A 17,354-nucleotide genomic window follows, 5' to 3' on the forward strand; every position below is an offset into this window, starting at 1 on the left:
ATGCTTGTTTTCTCAGCTGCAAGCATCAAGGATGATAGCTGCCGGAAGTCTGAAGAGTGAATTAGGTCGGGTATGTAGCTGCAAGCTGGAGCGCGGTGCGGTGAGGGTTACTAGACTGTTAGTCATCATACATGATACAAACACCCGTCCAAACCCTGGAGCATTTCTTCCTCCCTGTCTGTTCTATACGCCACATGACTGCACGTCTGTGATTAGATTTCCAAGTATTTTCCGACTGCACCAAAGCAAAGCGTACAATTACCTACATGTATTAATGTCCCCGGGCAGCCCACGCGGCAGCCAACAATCCAGCCCTCCCGCCCTCCAGCAGGCCCTCTCCAAACGAGGAGGCCATTCCTTATCCACCTTCCATAAACAGGCTCGCGGCTCGGGTGCGGCGTGGGACTCGAGCGGAGGAGGTCGCAACATGACGACTGAGCGTCCAAACCTCGCCAATGGGAGCGCACTTTAGATCCGGAGCGGGACGAGCATGTCTCCAGTGATGTCTCCAGTGATGTCTCCGGTGATGGCATGTACGTGAACAGAAGGCAGTACGAAGTCAAAGTTACAAATTTCCTAGGAGTATCGGGGGTGCCAAAGCAATACGGATATGAGTAGGGCCAGCTAGGCTCGGTAAGATAATACCTAATGAACCTTACTGTACCTTACCTACCTGATCAGGCTGATCTGACCTAGCTCCTAGGTACAACTACGACTACATGTACTGAACCTGGAAAAGGGCTCGCTTCGTGTGGCGCTAAGGTCTGCGATAGCAGTATTAGCCGATGCTGTGGATGGATAAGGTAAGGTGGGCACATGAAGGCACACCTTAGTGGTCCACTCCTACACTCCTACTGGATAAGGTATGTGATAGCCCCGTAGGTATGGATGAGGTGCGCTAGGAGGCAGATCTCCGGAAGGCGCGATGGACACATGCAAGCTCTCTCGGCCGACTTCTTGCCTTCTCTTGCCTTCTCTTGTCTTCCTGGGCAGTTGCTTTATTAAGCTAAGGTCAGGTAAGGTATAGGTAGGTAGGTAGGTACATTCCACTCTCATTGAAATTCCTTCCACTTTGCTTCCAGAACTTCCACTCACCTCTGCCTCAGCCTCAGGTAGGTGCCCTCGAAGCCAAGATGAAGCCATCATGCAGGACTGCCGCCCTGGTCCTGGCCCTAGCACTGGCACCTCCTGCTCTGGCTCGAAGAGACCCGACCATCTACGACAGGAAGACAAATCTACCACATCTTGCGAAGCGTGTGCCGCACTCCTCGCCCGCCAACGCCGGCACCGTCTTCACCTCTGCATCGACTCCCGTGATCAACCAGACCGAGGCTGTGAAGCGCTTCACTGTCAATGGCAGTGCAATTCCGGAAGTGGACTTTCATATCGGCGAGTCATACGCTGGTCTCCTGCCCATTGGTCCAGGCCAGGACGTCAGCGAGCTATATTTCTGGTTCTTCCCCACCCCCAATCCTGCAGCCGATGATGAGATCGTCATCTGGCTGAACGGAGGGCCAGGATGCAGTAGTCTGGAGGGAGTGCTTCAAGAGAATGGGCCGTTCTCGTGGCGTAAGCTCGTCCCTGCAACGCCCTTGCACGAGCGCATTCGCTAATCATGTGAGAACGCAGAGTACGGAACCTTCAAGCCAGTCAAGAACCCTTGGACCTGGGTCAATCTCACGAATGTGGTGTATATTGAGCAGCCCGCCGGTACAGGCTTCAGTCCGCAAAAGGGCACAACACCAGCTACAGATGAGATCGAGGTCGCAAAACAATTGTAAGCTGAGCTAGCTGAAGAAGTCGTCGAGTCTCTGGGCACATTACTGACTCTGTATTGCACAGCCTGGGCTTCTGGAAGAACTTTGTAGATACCTTTGGACTGCAGAACCGCAAGGTGTACATTACCGGCGAGAGCTATGCCGGCTACTACGTCCCATACATTGCAGATGCTATGCACAACGAGACGGACAGCGAGTACTACAACGTGGAGAGCATCATGTTCTACGATCCATCGCTGACTTACCACGTCGTTCAAGGAGACATACCAGCGTTGCCATTTGTGGAGCACTGGCACAATCTCTTCAACTTGAATCAAAGCTACATGCAAGAACTGACGAAACGCCACGAGGACTGCGGCTACAAGCAGTTCATGGAGGAAGCCTTCGTGTTTCCGCCTACAGGTCCTCTGCCAACACCGCCAGACGTTGACCAGCAGAATGACACATGCCGCATCTTCAACGACATCACAGATGCTGCCATGCTTGTCAATCCTTGCTGGGATGTCTACCAGGTTGCCACGACTTGTCCTCTGTTATGGGATGTGCTCGGTTTCCCTGGCTCGTTTGACTACCTCCCAGAAGGTGCCAGCATCTACTTCAACCGCACCGATGTGCAGAAAGCTATCAATGCGCCCATTGGTGACTGGGCGGAGTGTTCGGACGGCGTTCTGTACGCGGATCTCAGCCCTCCTTCTGCACTCAGTGTTCTTCCCCGAGTGATCGAGAAGAACAAGAAGACCATCATTGCTCACGCTGAACTGGACATGATCTTGATCAAGAACGGAAGCATTGTTGCCATCCAGAATATGACGTGGGGAGGTGCCCAAGGATTCTCCAAGGGGCCAGACCAGTGGAACGACTTTTACATTCCATATCACACCGAATTTAGCCCTTCGACATTGGCAGCCGCTGGTAACTTTGGAAAGTGGCACACTGAGCGTGGATTGACGTTCTGCACGGTCGAGTTATCTGGACACATGGTGCCTCAATATGCGCCCTCGGCTGCTTACAGGCAGCTCGAGTTCCTCCTGGGCAGGATCGACAACCTGGGCGAGGTCAGCGACTTCACGACGCAGAGCGGCGACCTTGGGAATCATAATTCTTCCATGGCGCTGTTCTAGAGAAGCGGCGGTACATGCACTGTCGAGAAGATGACTGCATGTCTTGCGATTGTGTATATCATGAGATCAACGAGGAGATCAATGTAGGAGGTACCTGTAGCTCTCTCAAGTGGAAACAGATGCGGCCCAGCTGGACGCGAAAGTAACGCGGTGCCAAGGTGCCCATTTCTTCAGGTAATACTAATTCACGTACTATGAGCCTATGAGGTATGTAGCTCAATAGGTACATTACCTGTAATATATACATGGCCGTGTATATAAATGAGGTGCCTCATATCATGTATCCTCCATTGAGATGTCCTGTGTCCTGCACATATATGTCCAAAGACGCTCTTGCACGATGGGAAGGGCGCGTCTTTCAATCTTGCTTGGGCTTCAGGCCGCACGTCACCATGCCCGCCACGAGACTTCGCCACGACAGTGACTCTTTTTTTTTCCTTTAGGACACAGGCCGGCAAGATGCCACCTGAAGTGTATACAGTCTGATTGCAATTCTCCTTGGTACATGACACGGCAATGAATACCTCAAATATGGCTCCTCAGTCGCAATCACCTCACCGTTTCCTGCCGGGCCGACGACGAGCGTCGCCATCCAAACAAGATCGCACGAAGCCCACCGTCCCGGGGAGCTTGCGAGGAGATGGCTTTATTAGCGAGTCCGCAGTGGTCCCTGCCCTCACAGCAGGGCGAACAGTAGTAACAAAGCCTGCGACATTATCATCCAGAGGGGACGGGTTCATTCAGTCTACGCCGAAATCCAAGTCGAGCTCCGATCAATTCGCGCAGACTCCTAGGTTCAACTTTGGATATGCAGCAACCTCTTCTCGGGCGCCCCAAGGCACACCGAATACTAAACCTAGTCTGGTACGCATCGAAAGCGTGCAAGATACGTCTTTGACGGACAGTCATGATCATGATGATGGGATGCTAGACTCTGGGCGTAAAGCGTTACCAACGACAGAATCTTGTACTCAGCCCTGTGGCTGGGCACAGGAGTTGCCTCACTCGCCAAAACGGCGCAGGGTAGACGATCTATCTGCCAGCTTCGAAGCCGCTTTCGACTCGCCGGTGAGACCTTCGATGTTCAAACAACCGACCACGCCTGCCTCTACTTTGCGTAATGGACCGCATCAATTCTCTCGCGCATCCAGCATTGCTGGCTCGGCGGCGAACGAAAGTAGTGCTGCGCGACGCCCAGCGTTCCTCAAGTCACCCGCAGCTTCAGCGGAGAATTTGGAGCCACTACCGGAAGCATTCTCTCCACATCGACGAGGAGAAAAGTTCGTGCCTGGCGGTATGGCAGCGACGTTGCAACAATGGGTCGTAGAGACCGGTCAGTCTGCAGTACATAGCAGGAGAGGTCAGGGTTATTTGCAGGGCGAGGCATATCTCTATCGGGTCATGGTGGACTCGGTATCTGGCCACGGCCCCGTTCTGGTGCAAGGCAGACATCAGGATGGCGCTCGACTGCAGCTGTTGCTGATCTCGGATGGGAAAGCGAGAGCCAGCCATGCCCATGCTCAGCCAGGCAATGTTATTGGCGTGCGTGCGCCTTCTTGGGAGGTTCATCTCGCAGGCTGTAGCTGGATCGTGGCAGTAGACTGGACGATGCTGAGCTGAGGAGAGCACTCCCGTCGCTACCTTACCTTAGGCACTAATGAGCATTCAATCTGCCATGTCACATGTGTCTGTCGTATCCAGCCCAGCATCGCATTTCATCCCGCAAGTCCGAGCACGAGGCTACTGGCGCGCAATGGTGATGGCTTCGACCTCATAATTGCAAGGATGTCCCAGACAGCCAAGTTCTGGAGCGGCTTTTCGGCTCGTGAGTCGTGAGTCGTGAGTTGTTGCAATAAGGTACCTCCTACATAGTAAACAATGCCAACCAAACACAGTGTCCGCGGCCATGGCCCATAGCAACCACCGCTTGCGGCTCCGTCACGATGGCAGCAGAAGACATATGGTATTGCACGATATTCTTGATTCATATATGATATAATGATTTTACTGATTTTCATTATTTACTGTATTGTAATTTGTACCTGGTAGAACGGTAGAAGCGTAGGTATAAGCACAAAGATGCACATTCCGATTGCCGAGACACCCCGGGCAATATCATTTGTACCCGACGCGTGCCCCGGCGCGCGCTTGCCCAGCCACATTATTGTCAGCCACCCCGACACGTTTTATCACTTGTGATTGATGCTTTTGTACCTTGCCTTACCTTACTTATGCTACGAGGTACAACTCAAGACGGGGCCTGAGCAACAACCACCGCAATCTACTGACGCTACCTTACATTCGTTCCTGTTCCACTACCCTTCATACACCCGCTCGTTCCTCCAGCGCCCTGCGGTGCACGCCCATCAATTTCATCAGCAATGTGTTCCGCAGATTGATTAGAACCAAGCTTCTCATCTCCAAGCCATGCGCCTCTGCCGTTGCGTCAGTCCACATTGGCAAACACGCCGACACACCTCCCCGACACCCACTCACTCTCTGCATCGCTGAGCCTACCGCGCGCTGTGCCACCTTCACTGGGACGCCCACGCCCGAGCCCGACATGACGACGTCGAAAATGGCGAACAATGGCCCCCACGCCGCTGGCATCTTTGCCGACATGACCGTCGACGGGCCTGAAATTGGAACTCTGGTGGTGATAGTCGACCGCGGCAAGAACCTGCCCAACCGAAAGACTATGGGCAAGCAGAACCCGTACTGCGCTGCGAGACTCGGCAAGGAGGCCAGGAAGACCGAGGTGGACAAGAGAGGAGGCCAGACGCCCCGATGGTACGTCGTTCGCTGATCTTGAGACAGACAGCCAGAATCAAGATGAATTGTGACCGTAGTGAGGAGGCTGACTGACTGACGTGTTGTGATAGGGACCAGGAACTCCGCTTCACTGTTCACGACTCACCCGACTACTACAAGCTGAAGATGTCCGTCTTCAACGAGGACAAGACCACAGCGCTCATTGGTGAGGCCTGGGTGGACCTGGACAGCATTATCCTGCCTGGAGGCGGTAAGGGCGATCTATGGCAGGGACTTACGTGCAAAGGAAAGTACGCTGGCGAAATTCGAGTCGAGCTCACATACTACGACTCGCGGGAAAAGTCGGAGACGAAGGAGGAGACTGTGTCCATGGCGGAGGAGCTCAGACAGCAGTACGGAACTTTGCAGCCTAAGGTGAAGAGGAGGCCACTGCCCACAAATCCAAATGCACCAGCCACGACCGAAGTGGTCATACCCGAGCGACCCCTGCCGGGGAGAGCAAAGCATGGTCCCAGAGATCTCCAGGTCGCCAATCGAATGACTTCGGCACCTCCTGCAGTCAAGACGTACAACTATCCACAGTCCGAGACAACCCTATTTGGCCAGACGGGAGTCCAGTCGTTGTCGCAGAGCCACTCACCTGCGCCGGCAGCACATCCAGAGTTGCCGCTGGGCCAGCGCTATGAGGGCTACGAGCAGCATCCGGAGCCAGAGATCCACGATGCGTATGGGGTAAATCCCCTGCAGCCCGATTTCCTGCCACAACTGGGACCAAGCACTCGACCGCGAGGCTCTAATGCGCCACAGCCTCGCCATGCGCCCCGGCTGCAGTCTCAAGCTCGTCCGATGAGCCATATAGGGATCCCTCACTCGCATTCTGCGCCAATTGTGCCGATCACGCATCAAGTCGAGCCACGGGCATTCGATGACAGCTACCAGCTCCGAACAGACTATCCTGAGCCAATGCCCGATGTTGACCACCAGTATCGACAAGTAGCAATTTCGCGTCAAAGAAGAAACGACGTCCCGCCAGGGTGGCATGACGATTTCGCGGGTGCTTACTCGGACAAGCAGGCGTACGTGGAAGAGGAGGGAGACTCATCTTCCCCACCTCCGCCGCCCCCAATGCACAGCAACAGCGCACCTGCAGTGCCTCACTATCGAACACCGCATAATCAACCTCCGATGCCCAGACATGGTGGTACACCCCCTTCCGCGAGACAGCAGTATGCGCCAAACTCGTCGCCTTTGCAGAGCATCGAGCGCGACTACGGCCAGCAGCATATATCGTCACATCACCGACGTCACACCAGAGAACCTTCGTTCGACGAATTCGGAGGCGAGTCGCCATACCAGACGAGCCATCATTCGACACCTAATCTCTCCTCTCCTGCCGGACAGCAGAGTCCCTTACCTCATGCTCGGACTTCGCCTTACAGCAGACAAGTTGGGGGACGCAACAGCGTCGCGGAGGCATACGGCACTCCCTCGCGGCAGCCACACCCACTGTCTCAAGAAGTGCCCAGAGCAAGAAGTCCCCACCCGTATGGAACTCCAGAGCAGAACATCGCATACAATCATTATGATCGCGCTCGGGAAAGCTCGGTGCCCCTGATCAAGCCTAGAGCGATATCACCGGCGCCGCAACCTTCACAGCCAGCTTCAGCGCCGCGAAGCACGTATAGCCTGCAGTTTCCCGTGCGAGCCTTCGAATCCTCGGAGGCAAGCCCTCTATCGACTTCTGCTAACTCCAGGACGATCTCCATGCCACGAAAGTCAGTCTCCCCACGGCCGTCAATGTCAGAGGGCAGTGGATCATCCATCCCATTTTCCCCTGATAGCTTTGGAGTACACAATCCAGCTGCGCCTTTCGCAGAGGCAGAGTCTCGCAAAGGTCCCATTGTCGGATGGCACGGACAGGAGATAGATCCTTCTGACCATCTTCCCGTAAACTCTTGGGCTCCAGAGCCAGCCAAGAAAACACCAACAAAGACTTATGGGCTGGGTAGAGAGAAGGAATTCGGGCCACGAAGTCTATCCAAGGATACTGTTATCAATGTTAGAATGAAACCCGGGTCAAACTTGCCGGAGCAGCGTGCACAGCCTGCTCCTTCAGGCAAGACGACGATTCGAGGCGTGCTGAAGAAGGCTTCGTCGCAACCGAGATATGCCTCGGAGCCGCCGATGGACATTTCGAGAAATCACGACAATCACCACCCGGTGCCTGATCCTTACGAACAGCAGCAAAAACAGCTATCACGCTCATTCCGAGAAGAAAGTCACAGTGCATATGGACCGCCGTCGCTACCGCCAAAAGTTCCCCTTTCCCATTCACCGGGAGGGTATGGCGATGACGCATTGTCGAGAGAGATATCCAGTATTGACATTGGTGGAAGTAGACCGAGGCAGGGCGCTGTTTTTGTCCCTGTGAGAAGTCATCGTGATAGGAACAGCTTCTACTGAACAGATTGTCATGGCAGAGCGCACTGTTTTTCATGTGAGATTGGCGTTTTGATTGGCTGGAGGACAATAACATTATGCATAGACGAGAACAATGTCTCGGGAAAAGCTGTACTTCGAAGCCAGTACCTGGTAATGTTTTTTTTTCCGAGTACCTCCTACTCCCATCTCCTCGCTGTTGTCCTCTGCTGCACTGGAGTTGCCCTGCACGAACCAAGTTTTGGTCTCTGACAGTGACAATTGTAGTCCATCAAGGTTCATGTCTCCATCTATGGACGACGAGTCTCGCCTCCTTGCCTCACATTGCCAGTGATATCATCATCTCCTCCTCGAGTATCAGCAGCGATAGCTGCCTTATCCTCTGGACCTCCGACTCCCTCAAAGTCCTTTGCCTTGGTTGGCCTGCCCAGCGCGCACACACACGCACATCAATCAGAACTGACAAAACAGTAGACAGGTTGTTGAGAAGGGGTGGATGCCTTACTGTCCCGTCTCCTTGCTAATGCTACCCCCTTCTTCGAGGGGAATCTCACGATTGTTGCCCGCTCCTTGTCCTCCAACCTTGACGGTTGAGCCGGGAAATTTGGTCGTTGCGCTTTCGTCGATGCCGGATGCGTCGACTATATGAGACGGGAGAGGCATTGATTAGACTGTGGACTTGTTTCGTCTTGATGTTTTGTTCTGTGGAGGAAAGAGAGGAGGCTAGTGGAATCGTCGTATACTGTACCTTCATCACCTGCTCGCTTGGTGTTTCCTTTTGCTTCTTGTGTGTTCAAGTCGCGTTCGGCTTGCTTGGCAATCTCCAATGGGTCTTGTTGGGCGGACATGGTTAGGGATCTGTTGTGTTTGGAGTATAGTCTGGAACTTGGAGATATTCGTCGCTGTTGTTTATAATAACGAAACCAAGGGATTCAAGTGTGGTAAGGATGTCGTTTTGGGGATGGAAGTGCAAGAGAAGGAGACTGCTGCCCCTCTTAATGACATTACACGCTACATGTACCTCTTAGAGAATACGTCCATGTAATGTGGAAAACCTACGTGTTAGTGATGTCATATGTTACCAGTTTGAAGTGAAGGATTGATCGTCGTCATGCAGGTACCAAGTGGAACTGCATCGCGTGGTGTCGAGTGGTAAAAGGCAACAAGCCATTTGTAACGAACTATCAGTCTGGTTAATTGGTTACGGCTGAATATTCAGCGTCGCACAGAAGCCAATTTCAAACTGCTGGAAGGGGGAAGGGCATCGTGGGCAGGAACTTCTATCATATAGATACGTTGTGAATGTGATTTGAGCATGGTAAGGCACATGGCGTAAACAGAAATATGCAGCGACAGATGTCGTTTCCCTCTGGTATCGTGGCTCCGAACGCCTCGCTTCCCTATTGTTACTCAACATTGAATATCAAAGAAAAAAAAGTCCAAAAGTCATGGGGAGAGCTGTTCGCCTGTGCCACCGTCAAACGAGAATCTCCCGTGTGTCAGCTCGTCACGAGGTTTGACACTCTGTCCAGTGTCGACAACGTCCTCAGGCTTGATTCGCCTTGGCTGCCTGACACCTTCCCGTGGGGGCTGTGATGAGGTGGGAGTAGTCGAATTGATCCCGTTGTAAACTTGTTCTCGGTGTTGCAAGGCTTCTTTTTCCGTCAGCGCTTTCCCGTCCTTCTCTCTGATGGGCGGCAGATCCCCAGCCATCTCGAAGACGTGCCGTTCTCGGCCGTCGGCCTCGCTAATAACTGCGGACACTGGAGAGAATAGAGCGCCACTCTGTGAGCTGGAGTACGTTCCTTCTCCAGCAATAGGAGTGGAGGAGGGCTCTGATGCGCCTGGGGTGCTCATATCGGGCACTGTAGACAGTAATCGCTTATTCTCGCTGTAAGACGTAGAGCCTGCTAGTTCTGATTTTCCATGATCACTGTCGCTTCTTCTCAGACCGACTGGAGTGCCGCTACTGGTGTCATCTTCCAGGTTTCCACGTGTTGCTTGATGAGCAGTAGCAGCAGCAGCAGCAGCCTGCCTCTTGCGACGGAGCCAGAAGAGCAGCAAGACACCTATCAATACGACTGCAGCTACCGCACCCACCGCTACGCCCACGATGGCACCAGTGGTCAAGCTCGAGGAAGAGCCATCTCCGGGGCTCGAGGCAGGGGCATGCTCACTAGCATTCGAACGAGACAAGATTGGCACAAGATTTGGCTGCGCAGTCTGATCCCATAGTACTTGTGACAGATTGAATCTCGCAGACTCCCAATCCACGCTAATATATGCCTCTTGCATGAAGGTTCGGCCCAAGGTGTACTGGCTGCTGTTCTGGGCACGCTGTAGTGGAAAATAGCGGGTGCTGTTTTCCAAACCCTTAAAGGGAGGCTTCGCAGTCAAATCAAAGGACGCGTATGGTAATGTTATTGGCACCAGCTGCCCGCCTGATACTCCCTGTGCGAGATTGAAGGTGATGGATGCGTTTCGCTCTACGAGAGCGTCATGGAGCGTGTCGTTGACAGTATACAGCTGCGATACATTGTCGTAGACCAGACCGAACTCATTCTCGAAGACTTGGCAGGCGTCAATAGGCAGCCATATCTCTGGAACAGTGCAGTCAATATAGGCATACACGGGGTCTGGCAGCAATTCGGTAGGAGTGGAAGAGGAAGATGTGGTGGTGGTGGTTTGGATGGACTGAATGCCCACGACGAGATCGCGTTCGTTGTCAGCGGCAAACACGAAGGTCACGTTGTTGTCCACGAAGCGGGAGGCATCATAGCCACCCAGTGTCAGCGACGCGGGAACGCCAGTGTGTCGCTGGCGGTACTTTGCTCCAGCGGTATAGCCGAAAGAAATGCTCGGAATGTAGTTGTGCAGCTTGAGCAAGGTCATGTAGCTGGGGGAGCCATCGTCATAGCTGGTGAAGTTGGTGGGCTTGGGATTGATGCCAAAGAGGCCGAGGTAGAAGTCTTCGACGGCCAGCGCTCCGACGACGGTGTGCTCAATCGACGGGCCGCCGCCGCCGCCGCCGCCATGGCCATCACCGCCGTCGCCGTCATCTCCGCCGCCTAGGGCGACAGTGTCATAGCCATAGAGGGCATTGCCCTCATAGCCGAGGTTCTTGGCGACCCACAAGTCGTAGATGCCGCGCGGGACGAAGGTGGAGGAGGTGTGGTTGTCGTAGGTGCCTCCTCTGGCGGCGACGCATTCGGCCTGATCGGCAGCCAAAGAACAGCCTTGGGGCAGCACGACCCAGGTCTGGTAGGACGCGAACGACACAAACGTGCGCACCACCTGCGCGGGCGTGCCGACTCGCAGCGTGAATGACGACCACTCTCCGTCAACGCCATCCCAGTGTTGACTGGGCGGGAACGCAATTGGCGCGGGACTTGCAGCCGAGGCAGTCGCGTTGTTGTTGTTGTTGCTGCTGCTGCTGCTGTTATCGGCGGCTCGTCGGGAGAGCTGGACGGGTGGCGTGTGTGCCGTCGGAGGAATCTCAGAGGCAAGAGCAAGAGCCAGAGCCAGAGAAAGAGCAAAAGCCAGAGAAAGAGCAAGAGCGAGGGCCGCCAGAGGAGCACGAGGCAGGATCTGCCGTGGGAGGTGTCTCGAGGGGAAGGAGCGGGAGTGCATCGCGAGTTCACATTCGTCGTCCCTTCCGGCCAAGCTGGGCCTCTCCAGCGGGCTGCAAGAAACAACAACGACGATGACAACGACGACAACAATAACAACAACAACACCGATCAAGTAGCATCGCAGACAATACTCGACACCACGTTCGCTCCAATACATGAGGTGTAATCACCTATGTACTGTAGTCGTCTCCCCCCCGTCCCCCCTGGATACCAGGCATACAGGCTTCAGCAGAACTCCCCTGCACGGAGCATTGAACCCCCAGCATCGCCGCTCTTGGCGGCTAGTTCTAGCCTCCTGCTGGGCCAGTGCAATGCCAGCAGCCATGAGGTGCCGATGATTGTGTGTACGCCTAGGCCCCGTGTACGGTGTCAGTCGTACGGTGTCGCTTATTCACAAGTGTTGCAAACAGCAGCGTCATATATGTATATACTATGTATGTGTCTATATATATATAGGTACCTTATATATATAGGTCTTGTACTGAAGCGCCGGAATGTTGGACATGGAATAGTAAGGTTGGGTAAGGTAGGTAAGGTCAGGACCGTCAGGTAGGTAGGTAAGGTACATGCAGGTAAAAGTAATATCAATATCATCAACATTCGTATTTCTCGTAACAGTGGATAGACTAGATTATGGGCATAACGCACAATATACAGTAAATGGAAATCACCTCCCGCTCCTCTCCGCAAGGCCTAGCGAGGCTGGCCGCTGGCCTAGGTCATTTACCAGCGACGTCCACCTCCCATCCTCGCTCGTGGAGGAGGCATTGCTGCACGACCTCTTGGCCCACCGAAGCCTCGAAACATCCCACCACCACCTCCCATGGGCGCACGTCCCGTCATTCCTCCGCCTCGTCCGTACCCTGGCTTCTCTACCACAACCACCTGGGGATTGCGACGGGACCGGCGCGAGCCGAATGGAAGACACATTTCTTGTTGTGCTTGCGGTTGTGCTTGCGGTTGTTTTCTTGTCTATGTGGTCGTCGTCGTCGTTGTTCTTGTTATCGTCGTCGTTGAATCTTCTGCTGCGGTTGCTTGGTTTTTTGCTTTCTTGGCGAAGTCAAATGGAAGAAGGTCAGGTAGGTAGCCTCGAATATATAATTGTGCTATTGATCTGTTCCCGTATTGACTTGTTCTGGTGGTGGTGATGATGATGATCATGGTGCAACGTTTGGATACCTGGATATATATATATATACCTCCTTACCTTACCTATGCTCAACTGGAGAACTGTCATGCCTGTGACCTATTCGTCATTCTGCCACGATCGAAGTTGGTATATCCTGAAACTGGGAAATACGCCAGCCCCGCGGAGCAGTCCACCGAGTACTCGACTGCTCTATCTCTACAGCAAAAAGTTCATACTATACCGACATCGAGTCACTACCCTTAGATCGATCGATGTTCCACAGTGCTGGGCCTTGGACACAATGCTTGTCACTCTAGTTTACCACACGTATTGGATCCAAGTAGATGCTTGGCAAGCATTGTGCACCTCGATCACGAAAGCATCCCGTCGTCAGTCACACCTCCATCGTCAGCAACACCAGATAATACATGCAATACGGAGCATGTTATGTCTCTACAACGGCAGGAATAGGCTACTACCACAATCTACACGAGAGCGAGAAATGACAGTTGGGTGAACAGATCCGATTCTGTCAATTCTAAACCGAGGCTGGTGTGGGTTGACTCCAAGTATCTGCTGCTACAGTGCTGCGAAATGTCATCATATCGATTGGTGGCGTACTTGTGCCCATCGATTGCAGCAGCAGAGTTTGTGTATGCCTTTGCGCAGGTGGTGTTGCAATCCGTGCCACTGAAGCGGACATGAAAAAACTGTGAACTGCATTCATCTACTGCCGCGGGGCAACAAGCCGACATCTGATCGCAGAAGCTCCATGGCGACTGTCAATCTGTGTCGTCGTCGTCGGCGGCGGCGGCGAGGTCTGCTCTGGCTTTGGCGGAGCTTTTATTGCGAGTGGTCCAAACACGCGGAATGGCCGGCCTACTTGTGGATTATAGCATCGATGGACTGGCCAGCTCCCGCCTTTGTAGCATCTTCATCAGGGACAGGGCGCTCGTCAATGTCATCCAGATTGAAAAGCAGGGCGTCATCTTCCAGAGTCGGCTGCAAGTACTTGTCGTCCGCCCACGCTTCTGCATTGCTGACCTCTGGCCTGGCGTTTCCCGATTTGACTTCAGCTCGCAGGTAGTTGACCAGCTTCATGGATGAGTAAAAGTCCAAATCTATATCGCACATTGGCTTCTATCACTGGTTCCCAATCACGAGGAGTTTCCACATACCGTGCTGTGCCTGCACCTTTGCCAGATCAAAATCATGAACACTTGCACAATGCTCATTCATGGCCTGGGCGCCGCCAAACTGTGCCTCACAGAAGAGACACTTGACCCTGATGTCTTCGGTGTCATCTTCCACATCGTCCCATCCCTCCGAGTCAGGTTTCAAGTCAATGCCCGCCAATGCGATGTCGGGTTCGCTGCCATCTGCACTGTGGTGGTCGTCCTCGTCTCCGGAGAGATGGTAGTTGCCGTCTTCTTCCACTGGTGGACCGACCTTCTCGCCGTCGGCATTTCTCATCCGCCATCCATGAGGGAGATCGGGCATTCTTATGTTGCGAGTGAATATCCGTGAATCTCGGCAGGTCAGGTGGGAAGAGAATTTCGTGCATTACTGGAGTGACTACATGTGATAGGGCAGCTGGCAGACAAGGATAATGTGAATAGATCAGGTAAGCTTTTGTGGGGGCACCCGCACGAGGATGTCGTGATTGTGCCTATCTCCCGTCCTTCATTGACGTCGATGGCCCTTTCAAGTTAAAAGAGAGCACTCTTTGTCGCCTCACCTCACCTGCACCTTCACTTCTCCTTCGCCGTATGTCTTACAAGGTGTACATGTACAGTCACAGATAATGGCGCCGGACAGAGGAGACCGCGAACATCTGCTTCGTGGCAGCAGCAACGATGACTACAACGACAATGACAACGACCACGACCACGACCACGACCACGACCACGACCGCGACCTCGCACCGCAGAACAGCGTCACTTCCGCCCCCATCGGCCACGAACCCGATGCCGCCTTTCTCGCGCGACAATCCGAACAGCCTCAGTTCACGCTGCGCGCCTTAGTGGCGGGTACCCTCATCGGTGTGTTGATAGCCTTCTCCAACACGTACTTTGGTCTGCAGACAGGATGGATCTCGGGTATGGCTATGCCAAGTGCATTAATTGGGTTCGCGTACTTCAAGGGCCTGCGGACAATGTCGAGAGCGGTTGGCGGCCGACTCGAGAGCCTCGGCCTGGGCAAGGACTTCAGCGAGGTAGAGAATGTGCTCGTGCAGACGGTTGCAGGTTCAGTGGGCACTATGCCGCTCGGCTGTGGATTCGTGGGCGTGGTGCCTGCGCTGGAGTTTCTGCTGAAGCCAAGTGAGACTCCGCCGGGCGCTGTATTCCACGCTGGTATGCCGGAAATTGATGGCCTTGCCAGCGGTGGGATTCATTTGTCGCTCGCCAAGTTGATTCTGTGGGCGCTAGGGCTGTGCTTCTTTGGTGTCGTGTTCGCCGTGCCTCTCCGCAAAGAGGTCATTATTCGTGAGAAGCTGAAGTTTCCCTCGGGAACTGCCACTGCGCTGATGATTGGTGTCCTGCATGGTGGCGAGAAGACCGGCGTCGAGGGCGAGGTCGAAAGACATGCCGAGACCCGTCGGAGAAGATCGAAAATGTCCAATAGCACTGGCGATGCAGAAGCTCAAGCTTTCATCAGCGATGCTGCTTCTCGGCCCAGCATCGACAGTGAACCCCTGACACGAAAGGATAGCAGAACCGATGTACAGAAAAAGGATTGGCAACAGCAGATTCGACTGTTGACTACCTCCTTTGGCATCTCTGGTGCATATGTACGTACATCACAAATAGTAACCAAGACCAGCTACGGACTGGCGCTGATGGTAAGTGACAGACTTTCGCGTCCTATTTCGTGCCCCAACTTCACTCTATCCCTTTCCTGGGTCTTTACTTGTCTGAGAAGTGGGTGTGGAATCTCAACCCGAGTCCAGCATATGTCGGCCAAGGCATCATTATGGGTCCTGCGACCACTATACACATGCTGCTTGGGGCAGTCCTCGGCTGGGCCGTTCTCTCACCTGTAGCAAAGTCCAAAGGCTGGGCATCTGGCCCAGTGGACGACTGGAACACCGGCTCAAAAGGCTGGATCGTCTGGGTCAGTCTGGCGATAATGCTCGCAGACGCCATCGTCTCCCTTGGCTGGCTCATTCTCCGACCCACAATCTGGTACGTTCGCACATATGGCTCCGAATTGGTCCAAGGCATCAAACAGAAGGGCCTTAAACGCCAACTCCACGACATCACAACACCAATCATGCGAGGTTACAGTCCTGTCAACCTCTCCAACGATCCCAATGGTAGTTCTGCCATAGACTATGCTCAAGAACAAGAATACGACGCCCCACCGGAACACCAAATCGGCATCAAAACCACCCTGATTGGCTTGATACTCGCCCTCGCGTTCTGTATCTTCGCAGTCCAGTACTCTTTCGCCGGCATCATCTCCATCGGTCTCACCATCCTCGCTCTCCTTCTGGCCCTCGTCCTTTCCATTATGGGCGTCCGAGCTCTGGGAGAAACCGACCTGAACCCAGTTTCGGGTATCTCGAAACTCACACAGCTAATCTTTGCAGCTGTCGTCCCCTCGAACTCACCAAATGCAGTAACCATAAATCTTATAGCCGGTGGAATCAGCGAAGCCGGCGCTCTCCAGGCTGGTGATCTGTTACAGGATCTCAAATGCGGGCATCTCCTAGGTGCATCACCAAAGGCACAATTCTGGGGCCAACTCATTGGCTCGGGTGTAGGAGCTGTCGTAAGTGCGTGTATTTATCGCTTGTATACGAGTGTCTACACCATCCCCGGAGGACAATTTCAAATACCTACAGGATATGTCTGGATCTTCACTGCACGCCTCGTGACAGGCTCTGGTCTGCCTCCGAGGACGTTTGAGTTTGCTGTTGGAGCTGCTGTTTTGTGGTCTCTACTCACCGCGTTGCGGATTTACGGACAAGGTAAAAAGGCTTGGTGGACGAGTCTTGTGCCTGGTGGCATTGCGGTTGCAGTGGGAATGTACAATACCCCGTCGTTTACGCTTGCAAGGACCATTGGAGGGTTGATGGCGTGGTGGTGGAGTGGGTGGAAAAAGAGAGAGGAGACGCCGCTGATTGTGTTGGCTAGTGGGTTGATCCTTGGGGAGGGATTGTTGAGTATCGTTAACTTGGGCTTGGCTAGTGGAAAGGTGCCCCATTTATAAGCCAAGTAAGAAGCTTTGCCTATATTGCTGCTTTTTATATTACAAGATGTGCTGCACTGATTCCGGCTCGATACCTACCGCTATCCTTCAAATTCCGAATAATACCAAGGTGAATACCGAACTTAGCCTTTACTTTTATAGCGATTCGAGAGCTCTTCTAGATTAAATGGCCAATACTCACAATACTTGGATGCTCCTAGACTTATTCAGTATATCTTATAGGCGGGTCTATTAGTAGTATAGAACGTAGGCTGATCTTGCTAAAATA

General features: G+C 53.5%; 7 protein-coding genes across 7 annotated transcripts; 4 read left to right on the top strand and 3 right to left on the bottom strand.

Annotated features, from left to right (window-relative positions):
- The first annotated feature begins 1,050 nt into the window (after window positions 1-1,050).
- On the top strand, window positions 1,051-3,184 carry SEPMUDRAFT_148367 (alpha/beta-hydrolase). The gene is made up of 3 exons (XM_016904878.1): window positions 1,051-1,569; window positions 1,630-1,777; window positions 1,843-3,184. Exons 1-3 carry the CDS (start codon window positions 1,134-1,136, stop codon window positions 2,897-2,899), a joined length of 1,641 nt encoding a protein of 546 aa, XP_016762860.1. The 5' UTR covers window positions 1,051-1,133; the 3' UTR covers window positions 2,900-3,184.
- Window positions 3,185-3,360: 176 nt separating this feature from the next.
- Window positions 3,361-4,782, top strand: SEPMUDRAFT_132342 (uncharacterized protein). The gene has a single exon (XM_016902486.1). It carries the CDS (start codon window positions 3,416-3,418, stop codon window positions 4,517-4,519), a length of 1,104 nt encoding a protein of 367 aa, XP_016762861.1. The 5' UTR covers window positions 3,361-3,415; the 3' UTR covers window positions 4,520-4,782.
- Window positions 4,783-5,462: 680 nt separating this feature from the next.
- On the top strand, window positions 5,463-8,134 carry SEPMUDRAFT_40702 (uncharacterized protein; the record flags this gene model as incomplete). Its single annotated transcript, XM_016908796.1, has 2 exons — window positions 5,463-5,689; window positions 5,782-8,134. 2 exons carry the CDS (start codon window positions 5,463-5,465, stop codon window positions 8,132-8,134), a joined length of 2,580 nt encoding a protein of 859 aa, XP_016762862.1.
- A 266-nt stretch (window positions 8,135-8,400) lies between these two features.
- On the bottom strand, window positions 8,401-8,958 carry SEPMUDRAFT_116004 (uncharacterized protein; the record flags this gene model as incomplete). The annotated part of the gene is made up of 3 exons (XM_016901213.1): window positions 8,401-8,533; window positions 8,616-8,751; window positions 8,859-8,958. 3 exons carry the CDS (start codon window positions 8,956-8,958, stop codon window positions 8,401-8,403), a joined length of 369 nt encoding a protein of 122 aa, XP_016762863.1.
- Window positions 8,959-9,381: 423 nt separating this feature from the next.
- SEPMUDRAFT_148369 (acid protease) lies at window positions 9,382-12,091 on the bottom strand. Its single transcript, XM_016904879.1, has one exon. It carries the CDS (start codon window positions 11,897-11,899, stop codon window positions 9,557-9,559), a length of 2,343 nt encoding a protein of 780 aa, XP_016762864.1. The 5' UTR covers window positions 11,900-12,091; the 3' UTR covers window positions 9,382-9,556.
- A 1,659-nt stretch (window positions 12,092-13,750) lies between these two features.
- SEPMUDRAFT_41664 (uncharacterized protein) lies at window positions 13,751-14,344 on the bottom strand (the record flags this gene model as incomplete). The annotated part of the gene is made up of 2 exons (XM_016908837.1): window positions 13,751-13,992; window positions 14,050-14,344. The coding sequence occupies 2 exons, from the start codon at window positions 14,342-14,344 to the stop codon at window positions 13,751-13,753; spliced, it is 537 nt and encodes a 178-aa protein (XP_016762865.1).
- Window positions 14,345-14,760: 416 nt separating this feature from the next.
- SEPMUDRAFT_83338 (OPT superfamily oligopeptide transporter) lies at window positions 14,761-17,104 on the top strand. Its single transcript, XM_016910332.1, has 2 exons — window positions 14,761-15,662; window positions 15,725-17,104. The coding sequence occupies exons 1-2, from the start codon at window positions 14,973-14,975 to the stop codon at window positions 17,084-17,086; spliced, it is 2,052 nt and encodes a 683-aa protein (XP_016762866.1). The 5' UTR covers window positions 14,761-14,972; the 3' UTR covers window positions 17,087-17,104.
- The last annotated feature ends 250 nt before the right edge of the window (window positions 17,105-17,354 follow it).

Source organism: Sphaerulina musiva (assembly GCF_000320565.1).
Source record: "Sphaerulina musiva SO2202 unplaced genomic scaffold SEPMUscaffold_3, whole genome shotgun sequence".
NCBI lineage: Eukaryota > Fungi > Ascomycota > Dothideomycetes > Mycosphaerellales > Mycosphaerellaceae > Sphaerulina > Sphaerulina musiva.